General features: G+C 49.7%; 1 protein-coding gene across 1 annotated transcript in view; it reads right to left on the reverse strand.

Annotated features, from left to right (window-relative positions):
• PREB (prolactin regulatory element binding) overlaps positions 1-22,037 on the reverse strand; it is a 118,042-nt gene that overhangs the window by 17,363 nt on the left and 78,642 nt on the right. Inside the window, exons 5-7 of the mRNA XM_053709401.1 lie at positions 17,672-17,796; positions 16,565-16,738; positions 16,410-16,482 (exon numbers count right to left, since the gene is read on the reverse strand). Of these exons, the coding sequence (XP_053565376.1) occupies positions 16,410-16,482; positions 16,565-16,738; positions 17,672-17,796 (372 nt within the window). The remainder of the gene's footprint in view (positions 1-16,409; positions 16,483-16,564; positions 16,739-17,671; positions 17,797-22,037) is intronic.

Genomic DNA, 22,037 nt, shown 5'->3' on the forward strand with positions numbered 1-22,037 from the left:
AGCTATGTGACATTTGTGCTGCCCCCAAGTGACAGACAGGAGGGAGCTATGTGATATTTTTGTCACCTCCCCAGCGAAAGACAGGAAGAAGCTATGTGACACCCCACCCCCCCACCCCCAGTGACAGACAGGAGGGAGCTATGTGACATTTGTGCTTGCCCTCCAAGTCAGACAGAAGGGAGTCATGTGATATTTTTGTCACCTCCCCAGCGAAAGAGAGGAAGAAGCTATGTGACCCTCACTAAGTGACAGACAAAAAGGAGCTGTGTGACATTTGTGCCCCCAACCAATTGACAGACAAGAGGGAGCTGTGGGACATTTGTGTCAACCCCCCAAGTGACAGACAGGAGGGAGCTATGTGACATTAGTGTCCTCACCAAGTGACAGATAGGAGGGAGCTACGAGACATTTGTACCCCCCAAGTGACAGACAGGAGGGAGCTATGTGACATTAGTGTCCACACCAAGTGACAGACAGGAGGGAGCTATGTGACATTAGTGTCCTCACCAAGTGACAGATAGGAGGGAGCTACGAGACATTTGTACCCCCCAAGTGACAGACAGGAGGGAGCTATGACTATTGTGTTTGTCCCCCAAGTGACAGACAGGAGGGAGCTAAGTGACAGTGTCCTCACCAAGTGACAGACAGGAGAGAGCTATGTGACATTTGTGCTGCCCCCAAGTGAGACAGACAGGAGGGAGCTATGTGACATTTGTGCTGCCCCCAAGTGAGACAGACAGGAGGGAGCTATGTGACATTTGTGTTTGTCCCCCAAGTGACAGACAGGAGGGAGCTATGTGACATTTGTGTTTGTCCCCCAAGAGACAGACAGGAGGGAGCTATGTGACATTTGTGTTTGTCCCCCAAGTGACAGACAGGAGTGAGCTATGTGACATTTGTGTTTGTCCCCCAAGTGACAGACAGGAGGGAGCTATGTGACATTTGTGTTTGTCCCCCAAGTGACAGACAGGAGGGAGCTATGTGACATTTGTGTTTGTCCCCCAAGTGACGGACAGGAGGGAGCTGTGTGACATTTGTGTTTGTCCCCCAAGTGAGACAGACAGGAGGGAGCTATGTGACATTTGTGTTTGTCCCCCAAGTGAGACAGACAGGAGGGAGCTATGTGACATTTGTGTTTGTCCCCCAAGTGACAGACAGGAGTGAGCTATGTGACATTTGTGTTTGTCCCCCAAGTGACAGACAGGAGTGAGCTATGTGACATTTGTGTTTGTCCCCCAAGTGACAGACAGGAGGGAGCTATGTGACATTTGTGTTTGTCCCCCAAGTGACAGACAGGAGGGAGCTATGTGACATTTGTGCCCCCACCAGGTGACAGACAGGAGGGAGCTATGTGACATTTGTGTTTGTCCCCCAAGTGACAGACAGGAGGGAGCTATGTGACATTTGTGTTTGTCCCCCAAGTGACAGACAGGAGGGAGCTATGTGACATTTGTGTTTGTCCCCCAAGAGACAGACAGGAGGGAGCTATGTGACATTTGTGTTTGTCCCCCAAGAGACAGACAGGAGGGAGCTATGTGACATTTGTGTTTGTCCCCCAAGTGAGACAGACAGGAGGGAGCTATGCGACATTTGTGTTTGTCCCCCAAGTGAGACAGACAGGAGGGAGCAATGTGACATTTGTGTTTGTTCCCCAAGTGACAGACAGGAGGGAGCTATGTGACATTTGTGTTAGTCCCCCAAGTGACAGACAGGAGGGAGCTATGTGACATTTGTGTTTGTCCCCCAAGTGACAGACAGGAGGGAGCTATGTGACATTTGTGTTAGTCCCCCAAGTGACAGACAGGAGGGAGCTATGTGACATTTGTGCTGCCCCCAAGTGAGACAGACAGGAGGGAGCTATGTGACATTTGTGTTTGTCCCCCAAGTGACAGACAGGAGGGAGCTATGTGACATTTGTGTTTGTTCCCCAAGTGACAGACAGGAGGGAGCTATGTGACATTTGTGTTAGTCCCCCAAGTGACAGACAGGAGGGAGCTATGTGACATTTGTGCTGCCCCCAAGTGAGACAGACAGGAGGGAGCTATGTGACATTTGTGTTTGTTCCCCAAGTGACAGACAGGAGGGAGCTATGTGACATTTGTGTTTGTCCCCCAAGTGACAGACAGGAGGGAGCTATGTGACATTTGTGTTAGTCCCCCAAGTGACAGACAGGAGGGAGCTATGTGACATTTGTGTTTGTCCCCCAAGTGACAGACAGGAGGGAGCTATGTGACATTTGTGTTAGTCCCCCAAGTGACAGACAGGAGGGAGCTATGTGACATTTGTGCTGCCCCCAAGTGAGACAGACAGGAGGGAGCTATGTGACATTTGTGTTTGTCCCCCAAGAGACAGACAGGAGGGAGCTATGTGACATTTGTGTTTGTCCCCCAGCAGACAGACAGGAGGGAGCTATGTGACATTTGTGCCCCCCAAAGTGACAGACAGGAGTGAGCTATGACTATTGTGTTTGTCCCCCAAGTGACAGACAGGAGGGAGCTATGTGACAGTGTCCTCACCAAGTGACAGACAGGAGAGAGCTGTGTGACATTTGTGCTGCCCCCAAGTGACAGACAGGAGGGAGCTATGTGACATTTGTGTTTGTCCCCCAAGTGACAGACAGGAGGGAGCTATGTGACATTTGTGTTTGTCCCCCAAGTGACAGACAGGAGAGAGCTGTGTGACATTTGTGTTTGTCCCCCAAGTGACAGACAGGAGGGAGCTATGTGACATTTGTGTTTGTCCCCCAAGTGACAGACAGGAGGGAGCTATGTGACATTTGTGTTTGTCCCCCAAGAGACAGACAGGAGGGAGCTATGTGACATTTGTGTTTGTCCCCCAAGAGACAGACAGGAGGGAGCTATGTGACATTTGTGTTTGTCCCCCAAGTGACAGACAGGAGGGAGCTATGTGACATTTGTGTTTGTCCCCCAAGTGACAGACAGGAGGGAGCTATGTGACATTTGTGTTTGTCCCCCAAGAGACAGACAGGAGGGAGCTATGCGACATTTGTGTTTGTCCCCCAAGTGACAGACAGGAGGGAGCTATGTGACATTTGTGTTTGTCCCCCAAGTGACAGACAGGAGGGAGCTATGTGACATTTGTGCTGCCCCCAAGTGAGACAGACAGGAGGGAGCTATGTGACATTTGTGTTTGTCCCCCAAGTGAGACAGACAGGAGGGAGCTATGTGACATTTGTGTTTGTCCCCCAAGAGACAGACAGGAGGGAGCTATGTGACATTTGTGTTTGTCCCCCAAGTGATAGACAGGAGGGAGCTATGTGACATTTGTGTTTGTCCCCCAAGTGACAGACAGGAGGGAGCTATGTGACATTTGTGTTTGTCCCCCAAGTGACAGACAGGAGGGAGCTATGTGACATTTGTGTTTGTCCCCCAAGTGACAGACAGGAGGGAGCTATGTGACATTTGTGTTTGTCCCCCAAGTGAGACAGACAGGAGGGAGCTATGTGACATTTGTGTTTGTCCCCCAAGTGACAGACAGGAGGGAGCTATGTGACATTTGTGTTTGTCCCCCAAGTGACAGACAGGAGGGAGCTATGTGACATTTGTGTTTGTCCCCCAAGAGACAGACAGGAGGGAGCTATGTGACATTTGTGTTTGTCCCCCAAGTGACAGACAGGAGGGAGCTAGGTGACATTTGTGTTTGTCCCCCAAGTGACAGACAGGAGGGAGCTATGTGACATTTGTGCTGCCCCCAAGTGAGACAGACAGGAGGGAGCTATGTGACATTTGTGTTTGTCCCCCAAGAGACAGACAGGAGGGAGCTATGTGACATTTGTGTTTGTCCCCCAAGTGACAGACAGGATGGAGCTATGTGACATTTGTGTTTGTCCCCCAAGTGACAGACAGGAGGGAGCTATGTGACATTTGTGTTTGTCCCCCAAGTGACAGACAGGAGGGAGCTATGTGACATTTGTGTTTGTCCCCCAAGAGACAGACAGGAGGGAGCTATGTGACATTTGTGTTTGTCCCCCAAGTGACAGACAGGAGGGAGCTATGTGACATTTGTGTTTGTCCCCCAAGTGACAGACAGGAGGGAGCTATGTGACATTTGTGTTTGTCCCCCAAGTGACAGACAGGAGGGAGCTATGTGACATTTGTGTTTGTCCCCCAAGTGACAGACAGGAGGGAGCTATGTGACATTTGTGTTTGTCCCCCAAGAGACAGACAGGAGGGAGCTATGTGACATTTGTGTTTGTCCCCCAAGTGACAGACAGGAGGGAGCTAGGTGACATTTGTGTTTGTCCCCCAAGAGACAGACAGGAGGGAGCTATGTGACATTTGTGTTTGTCCCCCAAGAGACAGACAGGAGGGAGCTATGTGACATTTGTGTGTGTCCATAAGGTAACAGTGACAGACAGGAGGGAGGGAGCTACGTGACATTTGTGCCCCCCAAAGTGACAGACAGGAGTGAGCTATGACTATTGTGTTTGTCCCCCAAGTGACAGACAGGAGGGAGCTATGTGACAGTGTCCTCACCAAGTGACAGACAGGAGAGAGCTGTGTGACATTTGTGCTGCCCCCAAGTGACAGACAGGAGGGAGCTATGTGACATTTGTGTTTGTCCCCCAAGAGACAGACAGGAGGGAGCTATGTGACATTTGTGTTTGTCCCCCAAGTGACAGACAGGAGAGAGCTGTGTGACATTTGTGTTTGTCCCCCAAGTGACAGACACGAGGGAGCTATGTGACATTTGTGTTTGTCCCCCAAGTGACAGACAGGAGGGAGCTATGTGACATTTGTGTTTGTCCCCCAAGAGACAGACAGGAGGGAGCTATGTGACATTTGTGTTTGTCCCCCAAGAGACAGACAGGAGGGAGCTATGTGACATTTGTGTTTGTCCCCCAAGTGACAGACAGGAGGGAGCTATGTGACATTTGTGTTTGTCCCCCAAGTGACAGACAGGAGGGAGCTATGTGACATTTGTGTTTGTCCCCCAAGTGACAGACAGGAGGGAGCTATGTGACATTTGTGTTTGTTCCCCAAGTGACAGACAGGAGGGAGCTATGTGACATTTGTGTTTGTCCCCCAAGAGACAGACAGGAGGGAGCTATGTGACATTTGTGCTGCCCCCAAGTGAGACAGACAGGAGGGAGCTATGTGACATTTGTGTTTGTCCCCCAAGAGACAGACAGGAGGGAGCTATGTGACATTTGTGTTTGTCCCCCAAGTGATAGACAGGAGGGAGCTATGTGACATTTGTGTTTGTCCCCCAAGTGACAGACAGGAGGGAGCTATGTGACATTTGTGTTTGTCCCCCAAGTGACAGACAGGAGGGAGCTATGTGACATTTGTGTTTGTCCCCCAAGTGACAGACAGGAGGGAGCTATGTGACATTTGTGTTTGTCCCCCAAGAGACAGACAGGAGGGAGCTATGTGACATTTGTGTTTGTCCCCCAAGTGACAGACAGGAGGGAGCTAGGTGACATTTGTGTTTGTCCCCCAAGTGACAGACAGGAGGGAGCTATGTGACATTTGTGTTTGTCCCCCAAGTGACAGACAGGAGGGAGCTATGTGACATTTGTGCTGCCCCCAAGTGAGACAGACAGGAGGGAGCTATGTGACATTTGTGTTTGTCCCCCAAGTGAGACAGACAGGAGGGAGCTATGTGACATTTGTGTTTGTCCCCCAAGTGACAGACAGGAGGGAGCTATGTGACATTTGTGTTTGTCCCCCAAGAGACCGACAGGAGGGAGCTATGTGACATTTGTGTTTGTCCCCCAAGTGACAGACAGGAGGGAGCTATGTGACATTTGTGTTTGTTCCCCAAGTGACAGACAGGAGGGAGCTATGTGACATTTGTGTTTGTCCCCCAAGTGACAGACAGGAGGGAGCTATGTGACATTTGTGTTTGTCCCCCAAGAGACAGACAGGAGGGAGCTATGTGACATTTGTGTTTGTCCCCCAAGTGACAGACAGGAGGGAGCTATGTGACATTTGTGTTAGTCCCCCAAGTGACAGACAGGAGGGAGCTATGTGACATTTGTGCTGCCCCCAAGTGAGACAGACAGGAGGGAGCTATGTGACATTTGTGTTTGTCCCCCAAGTGACAGACAGGAGGGAGCTATGTGACATTTGTGTTTGTCCCCCAAATGACAGATAGGAGGGAGCTATGTGACATTTGTGTTTGTTCCCCAAGTGACAGACAGGAGGGAGCTGTGACATTTGTGTTTGTCCCCCAAGTGACAGACAGGAGGGAGCTATGTGACATTTGTGTTTGTCCCCCAAGTGACAGACAGGAGGGAGCTATGTGACATTTGTGTTTGTCCCCCAAATGACAGATAGGAGGGAGCTATGTGACATTTGTGTTTGTTCCCCAAGTGACAGACAGGAGGGAGCTGTGACATTTGTGTTTGTCCCCCAAATGACAGATAGGAGGGAGCTGTGACATTTGTGTTTGTCCCCCAAGTGACAGACAGGAGAGAGCTATGTGACAGTGTCCTCACCAAGTGACAGACAGGAGAGAGCTATGTGACATTTGTGTTTGTCCCCCAAGTGACAGACAGGAGGGAGCTATGTGACATTTGTGTTTGTCCCCCAAGTGACAGACAGGAGGGAGCTATGTGACATTTGTATTTGTCCCCCAAGTGACAGACAGGAGGGAGCTATGTGACATTTGTGCCACCAAGTGACACAGGAGGGAGCTATGTGACATTTGTGTCCACCCCCCAAGTGACAGACAGGAGGGAGCTATGTGACATTTGTGTTTGTCCCCCAAGTGACACAGGAGGGAGCTATGTGACATTAGTGTCCTCACCAAGTGACAGACAGGAGGGAGCTATGTGACATTTGTGCCACCAAGTGACACAGGAGGGAGCTATGTGACATTTGTGTCCACCCCCCAAGTGACAGACAGGAGGGAGCTATGTGACATTTGTGTTTGTCCCCCAAGTGACACAGGAGGGAGCTATGTGACATTTGTGTTTGTCCCCCAAGTGACACAGGAGGGAGCTATGTGACATTTGTGTTTGTCCCCCAAGTGACAGACAGGAGAGAGCTATGTGACATTTGTGCTGCCCCAAAGTGACAGACAGCAGAGGGCTATGTGAGATTTGTGCATGTACATAAGGTGATGGTGACAGAGAGAAGGGAGCTATGTGACATCTCTTCTAGTCAAATACAGGAAGGAGCTATGTGACACCCCACCCCCCCCCAGTGACAGACAGGAGGGAGCTATGTGACATTTGCCATCCCCCAAATGACAGTGAAAGACAGGAGCTATGTGACATTTGTGCTTGCCCTCCAAGTCAGACAGAAGGGAGTCATGTGATATTTTTGTCACCTCCTAGGCGAAACACAGGAAGAAGCTATGTGACATTACCCCCAGCGAAAGACAGGAGGGAGCTATGTGACATTTGTGTTTGTCCCCCAAGTGACAGACAGGAGAGAGCTGTGACATTTCTGTTTGTCCCCCAAGTGACAGACAGGAGGGAGCTATGTGACATTTGTGTTTGTCCCCCAAGTGACAAACAGGAGGGAGCTATGTGACATTTGTGTTTGTCCCCCAAGTGACAGACAGGAGGGAGCTGTGACATTTGTGTTTGTCCCCCAAGTGACAGACAGGAGGGAGCTATGTGACATTTGTGTTTGTCCCCCAAGAGATAGACAGGAGGGAGCTATGTGACATTTGTGTTTGTCCCCCAAGTGACAGACAGGAGGGAGCTATGTGACATTTGTGCTGCCCCCAAGTGACAGACAGGAGGGAGCTATGTGATATTTTTGTCACCTCCCCAGCGAAAGACAGGAAGAAGCTATGTGACACCCCACCCCCCCACCCCCAGTGACAGACAGGAGGGAGCTATGTGACATTTGTGCTTGCCCTCCAAGTCAGACAGAAGGGAGTCATGTGATATTTTTGTCACCTCCCCAGCGAAAGAGAGGAAGAAGCTATGTGACCCTCACTAAGTGACAGACAAAAAGGAGCTGTGTGACATTTGTGCCCCCAACCAATTGACAGACAAGAGGGAGCTGTGGGACATTTGTGTCAACCCCCCAAGTGACAGACAGGAGGGAGCTATGTGACATTAGTGTCCTCACCAAGTGACAGATAGGAGGGAGCTACGAGACATTTGTACCCCCCAAGTGACAGACAGGAGGGAGCTATGTGACATTAGTGTCCACACCAAGTGACAGACAGGAGGGAGCTATGTGACAGTGTCCTCACCAAGTGACAGACAGGAGAGAGCTGTGTGACATTTGTGTTTGTCCCCCAAGTGACAGACAGGAGGGAGCTATGTGACATTTGTGTTTGTCCCCCAAGAGACAGACAGGAGGGAGCTATGTGACATTTGTGTTTGTCCCCCAAGTGATAGACAGGAGGGAGCTATGTGACATTTGTGTTTGTCCCCCAAGTGACAGACAGGAGGGAGCTATGTGACATTTGTGTTTGTCCCCCAAGTGACAGACAGGAGGGAGCTATGTGACATTTGTGTTTGTCCCCCAAGTGACAGACAGGAGGGAGCTGTGTGACATTTGTGCCCCCACCAGGTGACAGACAGGAGGGAGCTATGTGACATTTGCCATCCCCCAAATGACAGACAGGAGGGAGCTATGTGACATTTGTGTTTGTCCCCCAAATGACAGATAGGAGGGAGCTGTGTGACATTTGTGTTTGTCCCCCAAATGACAGATAGGAGGGAGCTGTGACATTTGTGTTTATCCCCCAAGTGACAGACAGGAGGGAGCTATGTGACATTTGTGCCACCAAGTGACACAGGAGGGAGCTATGTGACATTTGTGTCCACCCCCCAAGTGACAGACAGGAGGGAGCTATGTGACATTTGTGTCCACCCCCCAAGTGACAGACAGGAGGGAGCTGTTACAAACTGCTGTTTGTAACTGGCCCTTTAAATGAAAAATTGCCCTGCTTCCCTGGATTTTGGAGAAGCCTATTTGCCAGCCTCCTCCCACATGACTATGGCCCCTGGAAGATTGTGCCCCTGAGGACATATTGACTTTTGTTGGGTGTGTGTGGCCCTTTAAGAACCATCTGGGGACATATTGTGACTTTAATGAACAATGCCCCTTTAAGACTATGTCCCCAGACCTATTTTCTGTCCCTCTAACTTGCAGCTTTGACTCATGTTTGTAGGGGACAGCTTCAGCTAATATCACTACAGGGATTGCTGACTATGGTGCTGATGATTCTTTGGTGAGCGCTAGGAGCATCCTTTTCTACGGTCCAACTTCCAGCCAGCCTGGAGGCAACCGTAACATTTGGCGGCAGCGGTGGGATTGGCGTCCTAGCGCAAGGAGCAGCACCACAACAGCACTGGTATCGTAGGAGAGTTATTGAGGGCAACGCTAGCCACTGCGCAGCGTCCCTACCTACAGCAGCATGGAGCTGACAAGATACTGGTCAGAACCATGTGAAGAGCACCTCAACCGGATCCGTCGCTATGAGGGCGCGGATTTCGTTCCAGAGGTAAAGAGGCGGCTAGTCCGATATGGTCCAGACCCTGCGCAGGAGGTAGTCAGTCGCCTCATCCGGGAATTGGCTACTGAGAACGAAGCAGCACGAGCCTTTGAGCGCCAACTGTGGAGTTTGAGGGTATGGACACCTGGTCTCTCTCCCCAGCCGCAGCATGTTCCACAGGGAGAGGAGAGCAGCGACCTCCCTCCCCAGCGGCAGTATACCGTGCAGAGGGAAGAGACAACCAGTCCCCTTCCCCAGCCAGAGATACCAGAGGCAGCAGGCCTCATAGACTGGTCCTGGGAGGACCCCCAGCAGGCAGGTGGAGATGGGACCGCAGTCTCTCTACCGGCCCTACAGGGATGCTGGGCAGGCGGCCCAGATCCCCAGCGACAGACCCAGCTACAGGGAGGGGAGAGCATCGACCTCCCTCCCCAGCCGGAGTGTGCCTTCCAGGGAGAGGAGACAACCGGTCTCTCTCCCCAGCCGCAGCATGTTCCACAGGAAGCGGAGAGCATCGACCTCCCTTCCCAACGGCCACCGGAGTATCAGGAGGAGGAGGTAAGCCAATCTCCCCCTCCCCAGCTAACTCCTAACTTGGGCCCAGGGTTAACAGTGGAGATGTTAACCCCCACTGACCCCCACGTTCCCTTTGCCACCGGGCAGGACTATGCCCCAATTCCCCCAGCAGAAGAGCTGGCATCAGAACAGAGCGCTGCTGGCCTCTGCCCTACAGACCCCCTTGTTACAGGACTGGCCTGCAAACCCCTCACCCCAGCAGAAGCGCTGGCACCAGGGCAGAGTGCCGCTGGCCTCTGCCCCCCAAGTACCATCAGCTATTTGCCCAGCTGCGCCAGGAAGGCCGAGGATGCTGCACTTTCATCCTGCAACCTGGAACTTACAGGCCAGTACTACGTATTGTGGGGGGGCTACTTTGCTGCTAGCGATTATTTGTGGGTGGGTTGCGAGACTAACTTGGGCACTGACCGGCAGAAGGTCAGGTGCCTGGTTAGTCTCCCTCCAAAAGGGGAGATATGTTACAAACTGCTGTTTGTAACTGGCCCTTTAAATGAAAAATTGCCCTGCTTCCCTGGATTTTGGAGAAGCCTATTTGCCAGCCTCCTTCCTCATGACTATGGCCCCTGGAAGATTGTGCCCCTGAGGACATATTGACTTTTGTTGGGTGTGTGTGGCCCTTTAAGAACCATCTGGGGACATATTGTGACTTTAATGAACAATGCCCCTTTAAGACTATGTCCCCAGACCTATTTTCTGTCCCTCTAACTTGCAGCTTTGACTCATGTTTGTAGGGGACAGCTTCAGCTAATATCACTACAGGGATTGCTGACTATGGTGCTGATGATTCTTTGGTGAGCGCTAGGAGCATCCTTTTCTACGGTCCAACTTCCAGCCAGCCTGGAGGCAACCGTAACAGGAGCTATGTGACATTTGTGTTTGTCCCCCAAGTGACAGACAGGAGGGAGCTATGTGACATTTGTATTTGTCCCCCAAGTGACAGACAGGAGGGAGCTATGTGACATTTGTGTCCACCCCCCAAGTGACAGACAGGAGGGAGCTATGTGACATTTGTGTTTGTCCCCCAAGTGACAGACATAAGGGAGCTATGTGACATCTCTTCTAGTCAAATACAGGAAGGAGCTATGTGACACCCCCCCCCCCCCCAGTGACAGACAGGAGGGAGCTATGTGACATTTGCCATCCCCCAAATGACAGTGAAAGACAGGAGCTATGTGACATTTGTGCTTGCCCTCCAAGTCAGACAGAAGGGAGTCATGTGATATTTTTGTCACCTCCTAGGCGAAACACAGGAAGAAGCTATGTGACCCCCCCCTAAGTGACAGGCAAAAAGGAGCTATGTGACATTTGTGTTTGTCCCCCAAGTGACAGACAGGAGAGAGCTGAGTGACATTTGTGCTGCCCCCAAGTGACAGAAAGGGAGCAATGTGACATTTGTGTCCACCCCCCGTGACAGAAAGGAGGGAACTGTGACTTTGTGCCTGCCCCAAGTGACAGACAGGAGAGAGCTATGTGACATTTCCCATCCCCCAAATGACAGTGACAGACAGGAGGGAGCTGTGACATTTCTGTTTGTCCCCCAAGTGACAGACAGGAGGGAGCTATGTGACATTTCTGTTTGTCCCCCAAGTGACAGACAGGAGGGAGCTGTGACATTTGTGTTTGTCCCCCAAGAGATAGACAGGAGGGAGCTATGTGACATTTGTGTTTGTCCCCCAAGTGACAGACAGGAGGGAGCTATGTGACATTTGTGTTTGTCCCCCAAGTGACAGACAGGAGGGAGCTATGTGACATTTGTGCTGCCCCCAAGTGACAGACAGGAGGGAGCTATGTGATATTTTTGTCACCTCCCCAGCGAAAGACAGGAAGAAGCTATGTGACACCCCCCCCCCACCCCCAGTGACAGACAGGAGGGAGCTATGTGACATTTGTGCTTGCCCTCCAAGTCAGACAGAAGGGAGTCATGTGATATTTTTGTCACCTCCCCAGCGAAAGAGAGGAAGAAGCTATGTGACCCTCACTAAGTGACAGACAAAAAGGAGCTGTGTGACATTTGTGCCCCCAACCAATTGACAGACAAGAGGGAGCTGTGGGACATTTGTGTCAACCCCCCAAGTGACAGACAGGAGGGAGCTATGTGACATTTCCCATCCCCCAAATGACAGTGACAGACAGGAGGGAGCTATGTGACATTAGTGTCCTCACCAAGTGACAGATAGGAGGGAGCTATGTGACATTAGTGTCCTCACCAAGTGACAGATAGGAGGGAGCTACGAGACATTTGTACCCCCCAAGTGACAGACAGGAGGGAGCTATGTGACATTAGTGTCCTCACCAAGTGACAGACAGGAGAGAGCTAGATTGTGCCCCTGAGGACATATTGACTTTTGTTGGGTGTGTGTGGCCCTTTAAGAACCATCTGGGGACATATTGTGACTTTAATGAACAATGCCCCTTTAAGACTATGTCCCCAGACCTATTTTCTGTCCCTCTAACTTGCAGCTTTGACTCATGTTTGTAGGGGACAGCTTCAGCTAATATCACTACAGGGATTGCTGACTATGGTGCTGATGATTCTTTGGTGAGCGCTAGGAGCATCCTTTTCTACGGTCCAACTCCAGCCAGCCTGGAGGCAACCGTAACATTTGGCGGCAGCGGTGGGATTGGCGTCCTAGCGCAAGGAGCAGCACCACAACAGCACTGGTATCGTAGGAGAGTTATTGAGGGCAACGCTAGCCACTGCGCAGCGTCCCTACCTACAGCAGCATGGAGCTGACAAGATACTGGTCAGAACCATGTGAAGAGCACCTCAACCGGATCCGTCGCTATGAGGGCGCGGATTCGTTCCAGAGGTAAAGAGGCGGCTAGTCCGATATGGTCCAGACCCTGCGCAGGAGGTAGTCAGTCGCCTCATCCGGGAATTGGCTACTGAGGAACGAAGCAGCACGAGCCTTTGAGCGCCAACTGTGGAGTTTGAGGGTATGGACACCTGGTCTCTCTCCCCCAGCCGCAGCATGTTCCACAGGGAGAGGAGAGCAGCGACCTCCCTCCCCAGCGGCAGTATACCCGTGCAGAGGGAAGAGACAACCAGTCCCCTTCCCCAGCCAGAGATACCAGAGGCAGCAGGCCTCATAGACTGGTCCTGGGAGGACCCCCAGCAGGCAGGTGGAGATGGGACCGCAGTCTCTCTACCGGCCCTACAGGGATGCTGGGCAGGCGGCCCAGATCCCCAGCGACAGACCCAGCTACAGGGAGGGGAGAGCATCGACCTCCCTCCCCAGCCGGAGTGTGCCTTCCAGGGAGAGGAGACAACCGGTCTCTCTCCCCAGCCGCAGCATGTTCCACAGGAAGCGGAGAGCATCGACCATCCCTTCCAACGGCCACCGGAGTATCAGGAGGAGGAGGTAAGCCAATCTCCCCCTCCCCAGCTAACTCCTAACTTGGGCCCAGGGTTAACAGTGGAGATGTTAACCCCCACTGACCCCCACGTTCCCTTTGCCACCGGGCAGGACTATGCCCCAATTCCCCCTGCAGAAGAGCTGGCATCAGAACAGAGCGCTGCTGGCCTCTGCCCTACAGACCCCCCTTGTTACAGGACTGGCCTGCAAACCCCTCACCCCAGCAGAAGCGCTGGCACCAGGGCAGAGTGCCGCTGGCCTCTGCCCCCCAAGTACCATCAGCTATTTGCCCAGCTGCGCCAGGAAGGCCGAGGATGCTGCACTTTCATCCTGCAACCCTGGAACTTACAGGCCAGTACTACGTATTGTGGGGGGGCTACTTTGCTGCTAGCGATTATTTGTGGGTGGGTTGCGAGACTAACTTGGGCACTGACCGGCAGAAGGTCAGGTGCCTGGTTAGTCTCCCTCCAAAAGGGGAGATATGTTACAAACTGCTGTTTGTAACTGGCCCTTTAAATGAAAAATTGCCCTGCTTCCCTGGATTTTGGAGAAGCCTATTTGCCAGCCTCCTTCCTCATGACTATGGCCCCTGGAAGATTGTGCCCCTGAGGACATATTGACTTTTGTTGGGTGTGTGTGGCCCTTTAAGAACCATCTGGGGACATATTGTGACTTTAATGAACAATGCCCCTTTAAGACTATGTCCCCAGACCTATTTTCTGTCCCTCTAACTTGCAGCTTTGACTCATGTTTGTAGGGGACAGCTTCAGCTAATATCACTACAGGGATTGCTGACTATGGTGCTGATGATTCTTTGGTGAGCGCTAGGAGCATCCTTTTCTACGGTCCAACTTCCAGCCAGCCTGGAGGCAACCGTAACAGGAGCTATGTGACATTTGTGTTTGTCCCCCAAGTGACAGACAGGAGGGAGCTATGTGACATTTGTATTTGTCCCCCAAGTGACAGACAGGAGGGAGCTATGTGACATTTGTGTCCACCCCCCAAGTGACAGACAGGAGGGAGCTATGTGACATTTGTGTTTGTCCCCCAAGTGACAGACATAAGGGAGCTATGTGACATCTCTTCTAGTCAAATACAGGAAGGAGCTATGTGACACCCCCCCCCCCCCCAGTGACAGACAGGAGGGAGCTATGTGACATTTGCCATCCCCCAAATGACAGTGAAAGACAGGAGCTATGTGACATTTGTGCTTGCCCTCCAAGTCAGACAGAAGGGAGTCATGTGATATTTTTGTCACCTCCTAGGCGAAACACAGGAAGAAGCTATGTGACCCCCCCTAAGTGACAGGCAAAAAGGAGCTATGTGACATTTGTGTTTGTCCCCCAAGTGACAGACAGGAGAGAGCTGAGTGACATTTGTGCTGCCCCCAAGTGACAGAAAGGGAGCAATGTGACATTTGTGTCCACCCCCCGTGACAGAAAGGAGGGAACTGTGACTTTGTGCCTGCCCCAAATGACAGACAGGAGGGAGCTATGTGACATTTCCCATCCCCCAAATGACAGTGACAGACAGGAGGGAGCTGTGACATTTCTGTTTGTCCCCCAAGTGACAGACAGGAGGGAGCTATGTGACATTTCTGTTTGTCCCCCAAGTGACAGACAGGAGGGAGCTGTGACATTTGTGTTTGTCCCCCAAGAGATAGACAGGAGGGAGCTATGTGACATTTGTGTTTGTCCCCCAAGTGACAGACAGGAGGGAGCTATGTGACATTTGTGTTTGTCCCCCAAGTGACAGACAGGAGGGAGCTATGTGACATTTGTGCTGCCCCCAAGTGACAGACAGGAGGGAGCTATGTGATATTTTTGTCACCTCCCCAGCGAAAGACAGGAAGAAGCTATGTGACACCCCCCCCCCCACCCCCAGTGACAGACAGGAGGGAGCTATGTGACATTTGTGCTTGCCCTCCAAGTCAGACAGAAGGGAGTCATGTGATATTTTTGTCACCTCCCCAGCGAAAGAGAGGAAGAAGCTATGTGACCCTCACTAAGTGACAGACAAAAAGGAGCTGTGTGACATTTGTGCCCCCAACCAATTGACAGACAAGAGGGAGCTGTGGGACATTTGTGTCAACCCCCCAAGTGACAGACAGGAGGGAGCTATGTGACATTTCCCATCCCCCAAATGACAGTGACAGACAGGAGGGAGCTATGTGACATTAGTGTCCTCACCAAGTGACAGATAGGAGGGAGCTATGTGACATTAGTGTCCTCACCAAGTGACAGATAGGAGGGAGCTACGAGACATTTGTACCCCCCCAAGTGACAGACAGGAGGGAGCTATGTGACATTAGTGTCCTCACCAAGTGACAGACAGGAGAGAGCTATGTGACATTAGTGTCCTCACCAAGTGACAGACAGCAGAGGGCTATGTGACATTAGTGTCCTCACCAAGTGACAGACAGGAGAGAGCTATGTGACATTAGTGTCCTCACCAAGTGACAGACAGGAGAGAGCTATGTGACATTAGTGTCCTCACCAAGTGACAGACAGCAGAGGGCTATGTGACATTAGTGTCCTCACCAAGTGACAGACAGGAGAGAGCTATGTGACATTTGTGTTTGTCCCCCAAGTGACAGACAGGAGGGAGCTATGTGACATTTGTGCTGCCCCAAAGTGACAGACAGGAGAGAGCTATGTGACATTTGTGCTGCCCCAAAGTGACAGACAGGAGAGAGCTATGTGACATTTGTGCTGCCATGTGATATTTGTGTCACCTCCCCCGCAAAAGATAGGAAGAAGCTATGTGACATTCCCCAAAGCGAAAGACAGGAAGAAGCTATGTGACCCCCCCTAAGTGACAGACAGAAAGGAGCTGTGTGACATTTGTGTCCCCCAGTGACAGACAGGAGGGAGCTGTGAGACATTTGTGTTCTCCCCAAGGTAACAATGACAGACAGGGAGAAGCTATGTGACTTCCCCCAAAGTGCCAATGACAGGAGGGCGCTGTGGTATTTGTGCCCTCCCCACGGTTACTGTGTCAGACAGAGAGCTACGTAACACATTATGTGACAGTGACATTACCAACCTGTAAGGAGAATGAGATGTAAATAGCCACAGACCCAGTGACGGTGCCCAGGCCAAGGAAGGTGCCGCTGTCACTAGCAGAGAAAGAGGGGACAGGTTATAATCCGCAGAGGACACACAATTACACAGTGGTGACAATATACACCAGGTACCCACCTGACAGACATACAGGAAACTACCTCATTTCCGCAGGGCTGAGTGTGTAGAGGCAGGAAGTGCCGTCCATCCCACTTGGTGAGGTAGCAGGGTGGTGGGCGCCGCTCTCGTTTATATGGGATCTGAACAGTGTACAGGCAGAGAGTCTCCTTCTGGTCAGGAACAGAGCCAAACCTGAACATAAAGCGCCACACAAGGGTGGGGTGACAATCTTGTGATAACCAAATAGGGGACAAGAGATGGTTACACTTATTATACTTTATCTGCACATATTTTAGCTTGTTCTCGGCACCTAATAGCAGCATTAAACTACCATCTGCTTTATGGCATGTGATGAGCATGCCGCTGTGTAATGTGAGTCTAAAGCCAACGTACAGCCGTGTAATGTGAGTCTAAAGCTAACATACAGCCATGTAACGCGAGTCTAAAGCTAACATACAGCTGTGTAATGTGAGTCTAAAGCTAACATACAGCCATGTAACGCGAGTCTAAAGCTAACATACAGCCATGTAACGCGAGTCTAAAGCTAACATACAGCTGTGTAATGCGAGTCTAAAGCTAACATACAGCCATGTAACGCAAGTCTAAAGCTAACATACAGCTGTGTAACGCGAGTCTAAAGCTAACATACAGCCATGTAACGCGAGTCTAAAGCTAACATACAGCCATGTAACGCGAGTCTAAAGCTAACATACAGCCATGTAACGCAAGTCTAAAGCTAACATACAGCTGTGTAATGTGAGTCTAAAGCTAACATACAGCCATGTAACGCAAGTCTAAAGCTAACATACAGCTGTGTAATGTGAGTCTAAAGCTAACATACAGCCGTGTAACGTGAGTCTAAAGCCAACGTACAGCCGTGTAACAGGAGTCTAAAGCCAACATACAGCTGTGTAACGTGAGTCTAAAGCTAACGTACAGCCGTGTAATGTAGGTCTAAAGCTAACATACAGCTGTGTAATGCGAGTCTAAAGCTAACATACAGCTGTGCAATGCGAGTCTAAAGCTAACATACAGCCGTGTAACGCGAGTCTAAAGCTAACATACAGCTGTGTAATGTGAGTATAACCTGCTTTACGGAACAAGCTGTACAGTAGGACCACTTACCTGCACGCTCGGTATCTGTACACCTTGTCAGGGATATGGGGCAGATTCTCATTCCAGCGAAGCTCAGTGAGCAGCTGATCTGCCTCCCACACGCAGCAGCGGAAGTCCTGCCCTACAGTCACCACCTGCAGAGACATAGAACAGTGACGCTGCAGGACTATTAGCTACCCAGGAGAAGAGAGCCCGTCAGGCTGGGGGGGGGGGACGGGACGCTGCAGGACTATTAGCTACCCAGGAGAAGAGAGCCCGTCAGGCTGGGGGGGGGGGGGGGGGGACGCTGCAGGACTATTAGCTACCTAGGAGAAGAGAGCCCGTCAGGCTGGGGGGGGGGGGGGGACGCTGCAGGACTATTAGCTACCCAGTAGAAGAGAGCCCGTCAGGCTGGGGGGGGGGGGGGGACGCTGAAGGACTATAGCTACCCAGGAGAAGAAAGTCCACCAGGATCTCACTGCATGTGAGAGCTACATGTACGTGTGTAATGTACCCTACACCTGATACTTACTGTGTGTGTGATACATGTACGTGTGTAATGTACCCTACACCTGATACTTACTGTGTGTGTGTGTGTGAGATACATGTACGTGTGTAATGTACCCTACACCTGATACTTACTGTGTGTGTGTGAGAGATACATGTACGTGTGTAATGTACCCTACACCTGATACTTACTGTGTGTGTGTGAGAGATACATGTACGTGTGTAATGTACCCTACACCTGATACTTACTGTGTGTGTGAGATACATGTACGTGTGTAATGTACCCTACACCTGATACTTACTGTGTGTGTGTGATATACATGTACGTGTGTAATGTACCCTACACCTGATACTTACTGTGTGTGTGTGTGATACATGTACGTGTGTAATGTACCCTACACCTGATACTTACTGTGTGTGTGAGAGATACATGTACGTGTGTAATGTACCCTACACCTGATACTTACTGTGTGTGTGTGAGATACATGTACGTGTGTAATGTACCCTACACCTGATACTTACTGTGTGTGTGTGAGATACATGTACGTGTGTAATGTACCCTACACCTGATACTTACTGTGTGTGTGTGAGATAAATGTACGTGTGTAATGTACCCTACACCTGATACTTACTGTGTGTGTGTGAGATACATTTACGTGTGTAATGTACCCTACACCTGATACTTACTGTGTGTGTGTGAGATACATGTACGTGTGTAATGTACCCTACACCTGATACTTACTGTGTGTGTGAGATACATGTACGTGTGTAATGTACCCTACACCTGATACATTACTGTGTGTGTGTGAGATACATGTACGTGTGTAATGTACCCTACACCTGATACTTACTGTGTGTGTGTGAGATACATGTACGTGTGTAATGTACCCTACACCTGATACTTACTGTGTGTGTGTGTGAGATACATGTACGTGTGTAATGTACCCTAACCATGATACTTACTGTGTGTGTGAGAGATACATGTACGTGTGAATGTACCCTACACCTGATACTTACTGTGTGTGTGTGATACATGTACGTGTGTAATGTACCTACACCTGAACTTACTGTGTGTGTGAGATACATGTACGTGTGTAATGTACCCTACACCTGATACTTACTGTGTGTGTGAGAGTTACATGTACGTGTGTAATGTACCCTACACTGATACTTACTGTGTGCGTGGAGATACATGTACGTGTTTATGTACCCTACACCTGATACTTACTGTGTGTGTGAGAGATACATGTACGTGTGTAATGTACCCTACACCTGATACTTACTGTGTGTGTGTGAGATACATGTACGTGTGTAATGTACCCTACACCTGATACTTACTGTGTGTGTGTGAGATACATGTACGTGTGTAATGTACCCTACACCTGATACGTACTGTGTGTGTGAGATACATGTACGTGTGTAATGTACCCTACACCTGATACTTACTGTGTGTGGTGTGAGATACATGAACGTGTGTAATGTACCCTACACCTGATACTTACTGTGGGTGTGGTGAGATACATGTACGTGTGGTAATGTACCCTACACCTGATACTTACTGTGTGTGTGTTGTTGATACATGTACGTGTGTAAATGGTACCCTACACCTGATTACTTACTGTGTGTGTGTGTGAGATACATGTACGTGTGTAATGTACCCTACACCTGATACTTTACTGTGTGTGTGTGAGATACATGTACGTGTTAATGTACCCTACGACCTGATAGCTTACTGTGTGTGTGTGTGAGATACATGTACGTGTGTAATGTACCCTACACCTGATACTTACTGTGTGTGTGTGATACATGTACGTGTGTAATGTACCCTACACCTGATACTTACTGTGTGTGTGTGAGATACATGTACGTGTGTAATGTACCCTACACCTGATACTTACTGTGTGTGTGAGATACATGTACGTGTGTAATGTACCCTACACCTGATACTTACTGTGTGTGTGTGAGATACATGTACGTGTGTAATGTACCTACACCTGATACTTACTGTGTGTGTGGAGATACATGTACGTGTGTAATGTACCCTACACCTGATACTTACTGTGTGTGTGTGATACATGTACGTGTGTAATGTACCCTACACCTGATACTTACGGTGTGTGTGTGTGTGAGATACATGTACGTGTGTAATGTACCCTACAACCTGATACTTACGTGTGTGTGTGAGATACATGTACGTGTGTAATGTACCCTACACCTGATACTTACTGTGTGTGTGAGATACATGTACGTGTGTAATGTACCCTACACCTGATACTTACTGTGTGTGTGTGAGATACATGTACGTGTGTAATGTACCCTACACCTGATACTTACTGTGTGTGTGTGAGATACATGTACGTGTGTAATGTACCCTACACTGATACTTACTGATACTTACTGTGTGTGTGTGAGATACATGTACGTGTGTAATGTACCCTACACCTGATACTTACTGTGTGTGTGTGAGATACATGTACGTGTGTAATGTACCCTACACCTGATACTTACTGTGTGTGAGTGATACATGTACGTGTGTAATGTACCCTACACCTGATACTTACTGTGTGTGTGTGAGATACATGTACGTGTGTAATGTACCCTACACCTGATACTTACTGTGTGTGTGTGAGATACATGTACGTGTGTAATGTACCCTACACCTGATACTTACTGTGTGTGTGTGAGATACATGTACGTGTGTAATGTACCCTACACCTGATACTTACTGTGTGAGTGTGAGATACATGTACGTGTGTAATGTACCCTACACCTGATACTTACTGTGTGTGTGTGAGATACATGTACGTGTGTAATGTACCCTACACCTGATACTTACTGTGTGTGTGTGAGATACATGTACGTGTGTTATGTACCTACACCTGATACTTACTGTGTGTGTGAGATACATGTACGTGTGTAATGTACCCTACACCTGATACTTACTGTGTGTGTGAGATACATGTACGTGTGTAATGTACCCTACACCTGATACTTACTGTGTGTGTGAGATACATGTACGTGTGTAATGTACCCTACACCTGATACTTACTGTGTGTGTGTGAGAGATACATGTACGTGTGTAATGTACCCTACACCTGATACTTACTGTGTGTGTGTGAGATACATGTACGTGTGTAATGTACCCTACACCTGATACTTACTGTGTGTGTGTGAGAGATACATGTATACGTGTGTAATGTACCCTACACCTGATACTTACTGTGTGTGTGTGAGATAATGTACGTGTGTAATGTACCCTACACCTGATATTACTGTGTGTGTGTGTGAGATACATGTACGTGTGTAATGTACCTACACCTGATACTTACTGTGTGTGTGTGAGATAACATGTACGTGTGTAATGTACCCTACACCTGATACTTACTGTGTGTGTGTGTGTGATACATGTACGTGTGTAATGTACCTACACCTGATACTTACTGTTGTGTGTGTGAGATACATGTCGTGTGTAATGTACCCTACACCTGATACTTACTGTGTGTGTGTGAGATACATGTACGTGTGTAATGTACCCTACACCTGATACTTACTGTGTGTGTGTGTGAGATACATGTAGTGTGTAATGTAGCCTACACCTGATACTTACTGTGTGTGTGTGATACATGTACGTGTGTAATGTACCCTACACCTGATACTTACTGTGTGTGTGTGAGATACATGTACGTGTGTAATGTACCTACACCTGATACTTACTGTGTGTGTGTGATACATGTACGTGTGTAATGTACCCTACACCTGATACTTACTGTGTGTGTGTGAGATACATGTACGTGTGTAATGTACCCTACACCTGATACTTACTGTGTGTGTGTGATACATGTACGTGTGTAATGTACCCTACACTGATACTTACTTGTGTGTGTGAGAT

This window comes from Bombina bombina, chromosome 4, assembly GCF_027579735.1.
Source record: "Bombina bombina isolate aBomBom1 chromosome 4, aBomBom1.pri, whole genome shotgun sequence".
In the NCBI taxonomy this organism is placed as follows: Eukaryota; Metazoa; Chordata; class Amphibia; order Anura; family Bombinatoridae; genus Bombina; species Bombina bombina.